At 44.5% G+C, this 13,084-nt stretch overlaps 2 protein-coding genes across 2 annotated transcripts; one reads left to right on the top strand and one right to left on the bottom strand.

Annotated features, from left to right (window-relative positions):
* The first annotated feature begins 638 nt into the window (after positions 1 to 638).
* Positions 639 to 8,867, top strand: si:dkey-110g7.8 (GTPase IMAP family member 8). Its single transcript, XM_005468351.4, has 7 exons — positions 639 to 821; positions 1,044 to 1,657; positions 2,782 to 3,337; positions 4,079 to 4,176; positions 5,760 to 5,891; positions 6,161 to 6,751; positions 6,897 to 8,867. Exons 2-7 carry the CDS (start codon positions 1,627 to 1,629, stop codon positions 6,968 to 6,970), a joined length of 1,482 nt encoding a protein of 493 aa, XP_005468408.1. The 5' UTR covers positions 639 to 821; positions 1,044 to 1,626; the 3' UTR covers positions 6,971 to 8,867.
* Positions 8,868 to 10,033: 1,166 nt separating this feature from the next.
* On the bottom strand, positions 10,034 to 12,908 carry atf4b (activating transcription factor 4b). The gene is made up of 3 exons (XM_003443229.4): positions 12,723 to 12,908; positions 11,559 to 12,017; positions 10,034 to 11,436 (listed from the first exon to the last, which is right to left on the bottom strand). Exons 2-3 carry the CDS (start codon positions 11,911 to 11,913, stop codon positions 10,439 to 10,441), a joined length of 1,353 nt encoding a protein of 450 aa, XP_003443277.2. The 5' UTR covers positions 11,914 to 12,017; positions 12,723 to 12,908; the 3' UTR covers positions 10,034 to 10,438.
* Positions 12,909 to 13,084: the final 176 nt, after the last annotated feature.

The following is a 13,084-nucleotide window of genomic DNA, read 5'->3' as shown; positions in this document are numbered from 1 at the left end:
CTCACCCGAACTGTGACAACAGTTTCAGTAAGCGAACTCTAAATTTCTTAGAAAATTACTTCAGCATCTGTAAAAAGTGAAAATCCCAACCCTTTTTCCTATTTCCTTAAATACGAGCTCACCTTACTTATTTATAGTGTTTATTACTCCAGACCTCATCCATCTATAGCCTACTTCGACCCAGATTACAGACATGGTGATAAATCCTTCTCTCCACATTATAATAATTGCTTTTTGTTTGTTTATTTAAAAAAAAAAAACAGGGTCTGAATGTCCTCTGTTCATTTTTAATCTCATGCTTTGAACATCACCATCCTTTAAGTAGCCGACTTCTGGTAGGATCACGTGGCCAAGTGGAAGGTGTCCAGTTTTTTTTTTAATGTGTGACGTGACTTACGGAAGACTTCAAAAACGCTGGGACGTCGAAGCGCTAACTTTGCCTCGATACATGAAATGACGTCAACAAAACGTTTAAAACATGTTATGATCGCTGCAATAAACACGAATACGTCAGCGAAGAGTTTGGAGTCACATTAGCACTGTCACCCACGTCTTTAAAATCTACACAGCAAATGTTGCTTCTTTTTTAACCTTCTGACTGCCGTGATTTCCCTAGGTTCCCTGAACATACCTCCCCATATAGCGGACATAATTCAACTGGTAAGGAGCCAAGGATGAGCTCAGACATTCAGGATGACTTTCTGCTAAACGTGTTGTATTCCTGAGGCAGTATCCACACTAAGGCTGCGAAGATTTGACTCCAAAGCGATCGGACAGCGTCTTACAGTCATCTGCTATTTATAGAAGCTCTTACTTATTATGTAAGCCGTTTCTTGTATCAATATTTAAATGTATTCATGCAGCATAAATCCCCTTCCTGCCTTGCACAATACTCTCATGTCTAGAGGCATCATATCTATTATAAATAGCTGTGTTCATGCATGATGCAACATCTGGGGAACACATCCAGCTGTAAGCCGAGCACAAAGTACTGACTCTCTCTCTCTGTCTATCCATCTTTCTGTCTGTCCACCTGACTGCAGTCTGCATACAGTGCCACACTGCTGTTGCTGCCGCTGCTGCTGCTGCTGTTGTCTGATACAAGCGAGTGGGAGGCACAGCTTCCTCTGTTTTCCCTCAAAAAAATGAACAGACATCTTATTGGAGCAGCTGCTGAAGGGGTGGATTTGGCTTCTAGTCTCCTGCATTGCACAATCTTTCCCCTCAGCTCGGACAGATAAAGAAGACAAAAGAAAGGAGCACTGGAAGGGGACGAGGACTGGGAGCGGAGGGGATATATATGTATGTATCCATAAAGGAAAAGACTAGGAAGAGCCACGGTGAGGTGAAGGGGGTGTGAAAGAAAGCAGATTACAAAAAAAGGAAGGAAGGGAGAGGTTTAAGTATGAGGAAATGAAGAGAGGAAGAGGCAGGCGGAGGAAACTGAAGATAGAGTGACTACACTGCAGCAGAATGAGGGTTAGAGTGAAAGCGAGAGCTGGGAAGCATTTGAGCTCTGCATCCGTGGCTTTCTGAAGAGGCACGAAAAAGGAAGGCACCGTGGAGGTGAGACGGAGACGGAGGAGGGGGGCTGAGGAGGAGGAAGCCAGAGGTTCTACACACAAGATGGCTGCTGTGTCCTCTGCCTCTGACACCGGTAAGTGGCTTTTTAATCTTTTGCCGGACACCTCACAGCGAGCTCGACATCATCACCTTTACTTTAACAGCAGCATCCTTTTTCAAACGTCGGCTGAAGGGGGAAACTGTTGCTCGTGTCAACTTCTGTGATTGGTGGCATACATGAAAAGTCAGTGAGCATCATCAATCAATAAACTCTCTGCATCTCATCCTCTCCTCCACCTCCTCCTCCTCACGGAGCACGCATCACTCCTCTGAGCATCTTCTGGGTGTTCAAATACTTCTCTGATGCCTTTGAAAAAAAGGAGAATCAAAACTCAGAGTGCGTCATGTTTTTGTTCACATGATGGAGTTGTGTGTCTGCCACTGTTTTTCTGAAATCTGAGGACAGATGAAAAGGCGAGGGATGCTGGGAGATCAGCCAAAGAGGGACAGAGATGCAAATGAACCTGGAGCCAGGGAAAGAGGCGAGGTATAAGGTAGCAGATAAGAAGAGAGCAGAGAGGGAATGGAAGGAGGGAGGCCAGGAAAGAAGGGGGGAATGTAGAATTGCATTGCACTGTGAAGGATGCAGAGGTGCAGTCATCTCCAAAACACAGTAGTAAGACTGAACAGCAGGTTTAGACAGATAAAGAACCAAAATCTATTCAGACAGAGTGTTAAAAGTATGTACCTCTACCTAGGTTTGATCCCTGGCTCCTTCTTCTTCGGGCAAGATGAACCCCAAGTTGCCTCTGATGCATCCATCAGATTATGGCTGTTTCTCAATAATCAAGTACACTAGTCCGTACTTGATAGTCTGTATTTCGTAAGTTCACACGGGAGTTCAGACTTTCCGAGAACGCGAGAGAGACATCACAGCGCCAGAGCTTTCACTTCCATCCCCTTTTAATTTAAATGCAATTCATATTGCAATGAAAATTACACATGATTTGATAGATTTCTTTAAGAAAAAAAGGTAATTTACAAAAGTATTTTAAGCACTTTGGTAAAATTCTCTTTTACATATGAAACGACCTGTGTGTGTGTGAATGTACGGTTATAAAAAAAAGCACTTGTGTGTGTGAATGGGTTGTAAGAAAGCGCTTTGAGTGGTCAAATTGAGTAGAGGAGCACAGTTCTGATGTTGCTGTGTCACACCAGGAGACCCCCGGGGCCGCCATCCCCCAGAGCGCAGATTGCTGCTCCTCGGGGGTCCACGGTCCGGTAAGACCTCCACTGCCAACACCATCCTGGGAGATGAAGTCTTTGATGGTGGGGCGGAGACTACACACAGCAACGTGGGCCACACTGAGATCTACGGCCGCCGCGTCACCGTGGTCGACACCCCGCCGTGGGCCATCCCCGCCGACCCGGATGACGACGCAGAAGCTGACAACAACGACAACGCAGGGGCCGAGTCAGACAGCCCGCCCCGACCGCCGCCGAGCCTGGACAGCGAGGGCCCGTGCATGGGGGCCATTCTCTGCCCTCCCGGACCACACGCTATCCTTCTGGTGGTGTCGGTCACCCAGCCCTTCACCGAGACTGAGCGGAGGGCTGCGGAGGAGCAGCTCGGCGCCCTCGGGGGAGGAACTTGGAGGTACTCCATGGTCCTGTTCACCGGGATAGACAAGCTGCCCAAGGGGGTGTTTATTGAGGAGCACATAGCAAACACTGGAGAGGCTCTGCAGTGGCTGGTGGAAAGATGTGGAAGCAGGTATTACGTCAGTTTACTATCTTCCTGTTTTTCTCAGTGTCTCCTCTAGTTTCTCAAAAGATACTCCAATCAGAGGAACATCACATACCTGTACATTTGTCCTTGTAAGGTTTTTTTTTACAGCTCTGTGTAAGCAAAAAACAAATCATGAAGAAGTACTGAGTGTTTAGACTGTGCAGCAGGAGTTTGATAGATAACCTAAAGGGAAACAGCTGCAGCTGTTATGCTTCAAACCTGATTTACACTGAACATCCTGCCTATGGAAAAAACAATTGTGCAAAATCTGATAACATCTCCAGCAGTATCACTTTAGTTAGCTTGGCTGCAAGCTTCAATAAGAATAAAACTGAGTGTATGAAGCTTCAGGGTGGATTTTTCGATAATGCAGGGAGTTTTTAAGCAGGAAGAATGCTTAACTCTCCACATAGAAGAGTGCCATGCTAAAACGTCTGCATCTGTTCACACTGGATTGCTTAGTTGGTGTTAAACATCAAACTGGCAGCACCAGAGACTGCTTAGCTTATAGTGAATGTAAGGTTCAAGATCTAAAGGTTCCTGATTTTCAGTTCAGTTTTGTCACCAACCAACAGCAATGCCGTCAGCAAGACAACAATTCTGACATTTTTGAAAACTGTGGAAAGTTTCTTTCAGGGCAAAATGAAACTGTATGCTGCAGTTGTTATGTAGTTCTAAATAAATCTAATGTCATGCCCCTTTTAAAGCTGGTTTCCCCCCCTGCAGGTACCACGCCTTTGATAACACTCGAAAAGAAACAGAAGAAAACACACAAGTACCCGAGCTGATGGAAAAAGTGGAGGAAATGATCACTGACAACCAAGGTTTGGCTGGATTTATTAAAGTAAAGACCATGTAAAGACATTCTTGAGCTGAGAAGCGTTTTAATTCTAGTTTTGATTAAAAACAGTCCGGAAACATCTCAAATGCTGGAAATGAAACACATTTATGTTTTGTTTTTTCAAGAATTTATATTAATGTTGAAGCCAGCAACACAAATAAAAGACGACACAGATTATTTCACCAGCATCCTGTGGTGTTAATGTTTGTGAACTGAGGAAGGAACTGCCGTCGTTTTATTGTTCAGACTTTCCTTTGTTGTATTTTGTGCACAATACCACAAATGTTTGCGGTCAGAACTGCAGTCGGGTTCATTGAACATCGGTCTCTGCCAGCAGCATCCTGGCATGTTGCTGAAATTAAACATGGACTTCCCATGAAAAGACTTGAATGGCTTTATATGTGGCTTCAAACCCTGGATATAATCGTAACAGAGCCAGATGTGCAATGTGCATTAATATTCCCCCCTCCTCACTCATGCTTGTTTATTTAATGTGTTCTGATAGTAAGCTCTACGGTCCCTCTTCACTTTAGCCCAGCAAATGCAGTCTACATCATTTCAAACCCTGATAGTTCAAACAGGGGAATACTTATTTTTAAGTTAGTTTAATTTAGACATGTGGATGTAGCGATAAACTGAGATCACAGGCAATAGTTCAATCCAGTTTTATTTATATAATGCCAAATCACATTTATAGTTGCATCAGGGTGCTTTATATTTTAAGGTAAAGACCCAACAATAATACAGAGAAGCAGACAAGCAGTTGGTGACAGTGGGAAGGAAAAACTCCCTTTTAACCTCCAGTGCAACCAGGCTCAGGGAGGGGCAGCCATCTGCTGTGACCAGCTGGGAGTGAGGGGATAATACAGAATCACAATACAGCACTGGTTTGGGGTATTATCCCTTCTGTACAAACGTGTCTGGATCCTCTAAATCTTTTAATTACATTGTGCACCATAGATGATAAAATCATCAAATTCTCAAAAGTTTTACATTGCTCTTATTTGTCTCACAGAGTGGTGGCAATCTGTTATTGACCTGCTGCCTATTAAGTGATTTATTTTTGCATTATACAGCTTTCTTGATAAAATGCAAGTAAATAACTGTCATTTGGTATGTAAATAATTTTTAAAAGATGCTTTTTTGTAAAACAGTACATTTGAAAATGTATGGATAGCAACTAAAATTATATTTTGGTTTTAAAAATATTCAGATAAAAGAGCAGGCATGTACTGGTGCATGAACTATTACAGAGACATAAAAAATATTTGTTTATAAGTACGAGTGATGTTACTTTGTGACAGCTGTGGCATAAACGTTACACTGGACCATCAGCTTTTTGACAGATTTCTAAAATATTTGTGTATTCTTGTTTTTATGATACTATTTTCAGTTAAACAGAGGTAGGTGATTAACTGAAAATAATACTTTTTTAAACATTTAGAGCTGTGACACAGTAAATAATTACACTACACGTGCTTCTCTAGCTCATGATTAATACTCCAGTTGTGTTAAAGAGCTGACACACAACAGTTCGGCGAATAATTTATCGGTGCTTTCATGCAGGATGGTACTTTGAGGTGAATGAGCTGATTTTACTGGAAGAAGAACAGGCCCGGAGAGCTCTGGAGGAAGAAAGGATGAGGATGGAGGAGCACGCTCGACAGAGGGAGCAGATGATCGGAGGACCTCCCAGAGGTATGAGCGTTTGTGTGTGCTGAAGTGTGTAATTGAGTGAGTCATGTGGTGAAGGAGAGTTGAATTCACATGTGTCACGATTCTACCCTGGGGAAAACAACCCCCACCACCACCACCCCCACCCCACCCCACGAAATGGTGTTGGAGCAAATTGCTTACTCATTCCTGATGAGCTAGCTTGGCTTTTTATTCAGAGTGTTTTCATTCTCTCCGCTCTGTTTATCTGACTACTCTTCTATTTCTAATCCTGTCCTCGTCATTCTGTTTAGAACTGAGGTTGCTGTTGCTGGGTTGGAAGGGTGTTGGAAAGAGCTCGGTGGGGAACTGCATCCTGGGCCGCCGCTACTTTGAATCGGGCCAAGAGACAGAGCTGTGCCTCAGGCGGCAGGCGCTCGTATCCGGTCGTCGGATCACTATTGTAGACACGCCGGGCTGGGACTGGTTCTCGGTGAGGCGAACCCCTAAGCGAATCCGCCAGGAGTCCCAGCGCGGGGCTGCCCTCCTGCGACCCGGACCCCACACCCTGCTGCTGGTCCTGCCCGTCGTCTCATCCCTCACCGCCAGGAAGCGGCGAACGCTTGTGGCGCACATAGAGACTCTGTTTGGCGACAGCGCTTGCCTCCACACCATGGTGCTGTTCAGCTGTGGTGACTGGCTGGGACGCACGCCCATTGAGGAGCACATCCTCAGAGGCGGACGCGAGTTGCAAAGACTGCTGGAATACTGTGGTAACTATTACCATGTACTGGACAGTAAGACACCTGGCAAAGACAGGAGTGTGTCGGTCCTGCTGGATAAGATTGAAGAGATGATCAGAGAGAACGGCGACAAGGCCTTCCTCCCCATACAGACAGAGTGGTGTAAGTCCTTTTTTTGTATATATTTTGCAACGATAACTAATGTTCAATGGTTTTTGTCTCATGTTGCAGTTGAAAACACATTTGTACACAGCTGATCTGCTTATGAAAATTATGCACACTAATAAAATAATGTTGCATTTGACAGTGAGCGAGGAGAGCTCCTACTCCTCTGACAACACCGAACCAGAGGACGACTGCCGGGGATGCCAGCTACAGTGACACAATCAGACTAAAGGGAAAGGTCTTTTTCCTCCTTGTGAGCTTTTTAACGGGGCATGAACATCACCTCATAAAACTAAAACCTCATTGAGATATCCCTCTCTAACTCTCGAGAGTTTCAGAGACAACAAAGGGTTCAGATGAGTAGGTCTGGAGAGTGAGACGTTTAAGACGAGCTCCTCATGCCAAACAGGAGAAGAGATGTTCTGCTTCGAGCGACCTGAGCTCAAAAACACACCCCGAGCCTGCGAGCATGTCCACAGAAGTCAGCTGCTGCTAATCTCTGTAAATCTTTATTCCGTCCGCACTGATCAACTTTGTATGACGTGTTGCAAAAAAAGGGCAAAATCCAAACCAAAAAAGTTACACGTTAAAAAAGAAACAAAAACTGCAATGTCCAGTCAGATTTGAGGGTGGGATCACATGTCATTAGCAAGTGTTGGAAGATTGTTCCCTCTGATGTCAATCAGTTTGAATCAGAAAGGATTGACAAGCAAAAGAAAAAAGGTCAAGTGAAAGGAAGCTACTTAATACCAAATCCAAACATGGACAAAGTGTGCTGGAAATGCACGCACAACCTTCAGATGTTTAAAACAGGAGGTAACGCTTGCCTCTCACATGAGTGAGACTGAAATGATCTCCGTTAAAAATGCATTCGTCTCTGCTGCTCAGGGAGTCTGAGTTGGATTAATTTAAAGAGGGGTAAAATCTGGCACAGCCACAGATTAATGTTGAATGCTTAAGTGTGGACGCGAGTCACATGTTAATCCAAATTTGGGCCTTTCTCCGAGTGTTTGTTTTAGTTTACCGGGAGCTTAAAGGGAGTGAGTCTTTAAGAACCAACTAAAAAGCGTAAGTACTTTTTATCACACCTCCGCATTCATGCTCAAGAGGAGCTGGGAAGACAGTTTAAGGAAGGCTGTGTCGAAACTTAGCGCAGCCTCAAATCCCCGTGGAGCACCCGGGCCGGCTCTGCTTGGCTGCTTATGGTCACGCATTCAGTGCGTGTATTGACAAGGCAGATTCAGCTACGTGCCTCAGCATCAAAGCGAGACAGCAGGAGCACACCCTGCAGCAGTAGCAGCAGGGCAGTATCCTATAGGCTACATCAAGCTTTCGCATGCTACAGAAACAGCATAACCTCATGAACCACTCAAGCTCTCATAGGGCTCTTAAAACCTTGTAACTTTTTCTACATCCTTGAGCTATCAGACATCAGTAGTTTAAAAAAAATACATATATATATATATATATATAATATAATATATATACAGCCATCAGAGGCATGTTAAGACATAGCATGCGGAAAAATGAGTGCCTATAGAGCTGAAGGCAACCTCACTTCTTGTTCTTCTTGCTTGAATAAGCGATTTCTTTGGTATCACATCACATCCTTCTACCTTTACAACTGCAAAAAAAGAAAAGAAGAAAAACGAGGGGATAAAATATAATTCACCCTCTGAAATAAAAACATACACATAATATGTGACCGATAGCACTGCCATGCTGTAAAATGTAATTTTCTACAAATGATGTAGCCTGTAAACGAATCCGCAGCACTGCTCCCTCTCAACGCTTCAGCAACCTCTGTGCTTCATCTAGCCACATAGGCCACCGGCAGCACTTAAGTGTGACACGCATGACTTTCACATTTTCATACGAGGACGTCCCGCGAGTCCCGACCACCTCAGTATATCAAAAGTGTAGTAAACAGTGTAAAATAATGTACCATTTTAGGCTCTTAGTGAAGCATTTTTGCACTGTGTAAGTTCTACCACTTTACTGTAGCCAAAGTGACGTTACTTTCTGTGGTCCCTCTTTATGTGGAGATTGCAACATCAGTACTTTGTTCATCCTGAGACAGTGATAATAAAAGACATGGATATATTGTTGTGTATTTTTGGCTTTCGTCTTATTATTTAACTGTCATTTCAATTTGACTGCAATTCCTGTCTTTGAAGACAAAAGATCTCACTGTTTACCCCTGAGAGGATCTGGTAGTGGGGCGATAGCATCACTAGGTGGCAGTGTAGTAAGCAGAATACTGCATGTGAAGCTGAAGGCAGATAAAAATGATCTCTGGAACTGCTTGTTTCAGCTTGAGTAATATTTGCATTACTGGGAAAGGAGGTTATTCCAAAAATAATACAAAAAAAGTCATTTCAGATCTGTTTTGCATTGGCAGACAAAAAAGCCTAATAATTCTTGCTTCACTCTTGAAAAATGAGGGCATTTACACAAAGTTAGCAAAGGTTTTTGCCTGTAAGGAATATTTTGCCTATTAGTGCTGGACTGCTGTGACTTTGGCGCTTGTCCAGAGATGTATGGTAAATAGTCCCCCGAGCTATCTGGAAACGAGCCCAGGCCAATTACAGAGCGCACACCTAGGTCCCGTCGTAGGGTGAATGCACACATTTCTGTTGGGTAACATTATTCGAGTTGTGCCTAGGTCAGCACCAGTCAGCACTCTGACTTTTTTCTCCCTCTCTCCTGTACACTAGCACAAATAAAAATATGCTCAAATACATGACCAGCATAAACTTTTGAACCACCTTAATGAGCAGCAGAGGGACTGAACATGCTATTACATCTTTTGGGATTGTATCATTAAGAGTATCCAGTGTAGAAAAATGTGCCTAATCAAACGTGTTGTTATCCACTGGGAAATAAAGGAGCACACAGATGTTTGGGGGGGGGGTTGTGAATGTGAAGCTGTTTTACCGTGTACTTATAGAATTAACTTCACATGACTGTCACTTGAATAATCATGCGTTTCGACAACATGACCGTCAGGCGGGCCCCATTATCTTCAGTTCTGCTTCAGAGAAAACCCTGAGATAGCTACCAGCCTTGTTTGGAGTTAGATCACAGATAATTTACAGTAAAGCTCATATTTGTAGCATTCATCCACATTACTTACATGCTTCTGACTCAGGTCAAACTCAATAAACACTAATGAAGGAATTCATATTCTCAGAAACCAACACCAGTTCCTACTCAACATCTGGTTTATGTTAAAGCATTCTCTTGTCAACATTATGCAAAAAGAAAGAAACTGCCACATTTCATTTAAGCACTTTATTACTCTTTATTGAGAGAATACATGTAGTCTGGTTATGATATAATATAGACAAGTTGAAAGGTTAAAAAAATCAGTTCCTAGGTTACCAAGGCCCAAATATATGCAAATACATACAATAAAATATGTTTATACTGGGAGAAGATTACTTAATTTTCAACTACTTGCTTCTACTTCTACATGAGTATTCAATATTTAATACCAGTGTTGGATACATAAAAGGTGACCATCTGACAAACACTTCTTTTCTTGTGCATCCTAGTCATACAGTGCAGATGCAGCTTCAACTATACTGATATTCATTTTCAACAAAAATATAAAACCCACTGAGCCCACTTTCTAGTCATCACTTGCTATCACGCATGATCAGTCACTGCTAGGTCCTGCCACTAGGGGTCAGCACTCAGACCCTTCTTGAGCCTTGCCATTCGAACTTCCTCCATCAGTTCTTTGAGATACTCGATCTCTCTGGCCATAGATTCGGCCTTCTCTGTCAGCTCTACGTTCTTCCTCTCCAACAGCACGTGCTCTTCAGCAAGGGAGTCCTTCTCCGCTCTCTTCTTCTGTCTGTAGCGTGTGGCGGCTGTTTTGTTCTGCTCCATCTTCTTCTGTTTTTTGTCTCTTGGGAGCCTCAAACCTGCACGTTCAGGTCCACCTGCACCCCGTGGGGACTTGATCTTGACACTGGTGGTGCTAGGAGAGGGCGGACTAGCTTTGTAATTTGGTTCTGGGTAGGGTCTGCTTCTGGAGGGTGTTTTTGGAGGGGAGGATGGTGGGGAGCAACAAAGGACCTTTGACGTGGTGGCCGTGGTGATCCCGGCTTCCTTTTTCGGGGCAAGCACGAGGACAATGCGAGTTGGTGAGAGTGAGAGTACAAGCTTTGGGACCTGAGGGACCACAGTGGCTACCACTGGCTTTACCTCGCTCTCTGATACATCCACTTCACTGCCAAGGTCCAGGGTAAAGGTTGGGGATGAGGGAGACTCTACTACAGGGGATTCAGGGTCTGGGGAAGTAGGCTCTGATTTGATTTCGAGCTCCTCTTGAGGCTCTGGGATACAGAGTGGAGAAGAAGGAACCTCCTGCCCATCGATGCAGGATTCAGGATCATCCACAGTGATGACAGTAGTATCTGAACAGACAGTGGAAGATGAAGGGGCCGGTATACTTGAGAGAGAAGCAGAGGGAGGATTCATGAGCACAGGAGTTGAGAGAGCTGGCAGGGGGAGGGAGTCGAGCTCCATGGGGCAATCAAAGGAGGCCAGGAGGTCTTCTGGAGAGCTGTGAGACTCTACAGCAGGACTGCAGGAGCCAATCAGTGAGTCCAGGTCAAGGTCACTAAGATCCACCTTCTCAGCCATCCAGTCCAAGTCACTGAGCACATCCTCTGTGGAGGCAGATCAAGCAAAACATGAACGGGCTATTACTTTATACTTATTTGCACTCCTACATCAGGTGTCTGAACTTTTAGGTGTTACTAGATATTTGTGCTCAACAGTTAGTTGTTACCTTTGCCGTCACCTGAGAGCGCCTGGCTACATCTCAGCTGACCAGGGTGGCCCAATAAAGGGAAGGAGAGCAGATCAGACTCCATCCCGACTTTGTCCCCATGGAGGAGGAGGGCCGGCGGAGAGGGAGGAGGAGAGTAGAAAGGTGGAGGAGAAGAGGAAGACGACAGCGATGAGGAGGTGAGGGGGGAAGCAGGTTCAGCATCTCCCTCCAAGCTTCCTCCTCCTTTCTGTTGTTCTTTGTCAGGGCGGAAAAACAGCGAGTCCATGGCGTCAGCCATGGGAGAGGAAGGCCCCCAGAGAAGGGCCTCCATGTCTTCCTGGCCAAACTGTGAGCTGGTCATCATCATGGTCATAGTGGCTGTTGTTGGTCACAAATGGGGAGCGTGACAATGCAAGGGTAGCTTCGAACTCTATTATGCTGTCGAATGCAGCAGTGCTGAGGGTTTCCACGTAGGACCTGAAGACAGAAAGATGAACAAATGTTTTTGAATGCCTGAACACCATTTTAGATCCCCCCCCCCTTTCACATTTATTACAAAAAAGTATGTTCAAAGTATAAACAAAATCATCCTGAGTCAAATTCTTTTAATTTTTACCAACACTGCCCCCAAGACTGCAATACCAGTGATCTACATCACGTGTTTCCGCCCAGCTCCCAGTCTTATGACTCTGACGTAAGTCTGCTAGTAAGTGAGGTCAAAGAGTCCGTCTGCCTCCCCACAAAAAAAAACAAAACAGCTACACTTTTGTTCTCAGTCCGCTTACAGAGAGCCGCCATTTTGACCGAAAGAGGAAACGAACCATTTTCTGAGTGCCACGTTGGCGCTCGGAGGCCGACAAGAGAACACAAGTTTGATTAATCACAGTGTGACGATGAGAGAGGGTTTAGAGTTTTCACCGATACAATGTTACGAGCTTATTTGCGACAACTGCGTCAAATGTTACAAATCGTGACAGTAACACGTGTTGCGTCACTTCAGTTTTGTCGTCATTTGATTTAATATGGCTTCAAATAAAGGTGTTTAATTTTCTATTAAATGACCGTATGGTGTATATATATTCACACTTTCTATATATTCAAAATATAACAGCAGACTCGTCAGACCGGCTCCCAGGCCACACGGCTGTCCCCGACAGCTGGTATGTTAAAAATAATACTTACGACATTTTTGCTGAATTAGAAGTGACTCAGTGCACTGGCTGGATGCACTGTTTTGTTGGCTGCTGCTGGGTCGCGGCACAATTTCACACTGCCATTTCGGCAAATAGCGCGGTGTCCAACAATGTCTGCTCGTTGTCTGTTCCGCAGGAGGGAAAATGGCGATGGTTGTGAGCACTTCGCGATATAGAGCTGATGCAAGGAGTGGCAGTATCCATCCGCCGTGCCCACATTATCAATCCGCGTCGCACCCACTGTCTGGTGGCTGTCTGAAAAAGTAGTCACTGAAAATAAACTTCTGAAAGTGACGCAGTATTCATTAATACCACATCTTTAAATATATATAAGCGTAACTGCCATTTATC

Source organism: Oreochromis niloticus, linkage group LG4 (assembly GCF_001858045.2).
Source record: "Oreochromis niloticus isolate F11D_XX linkage group LG4, O_niloticus_UMD_NMBU, whole genome shotgun sequence".
Lineage (NCBI taxonomy): Eukaryota > Metazoa > Chordata > Actinopteri > Cichliformes > Cichlidae > Oreochromis > Oreochromis niloticus.
Note: the sequence above shows the minus strand (reverse complement) of the source record. Positions and strands in the feature narration are given on the sequence as shown.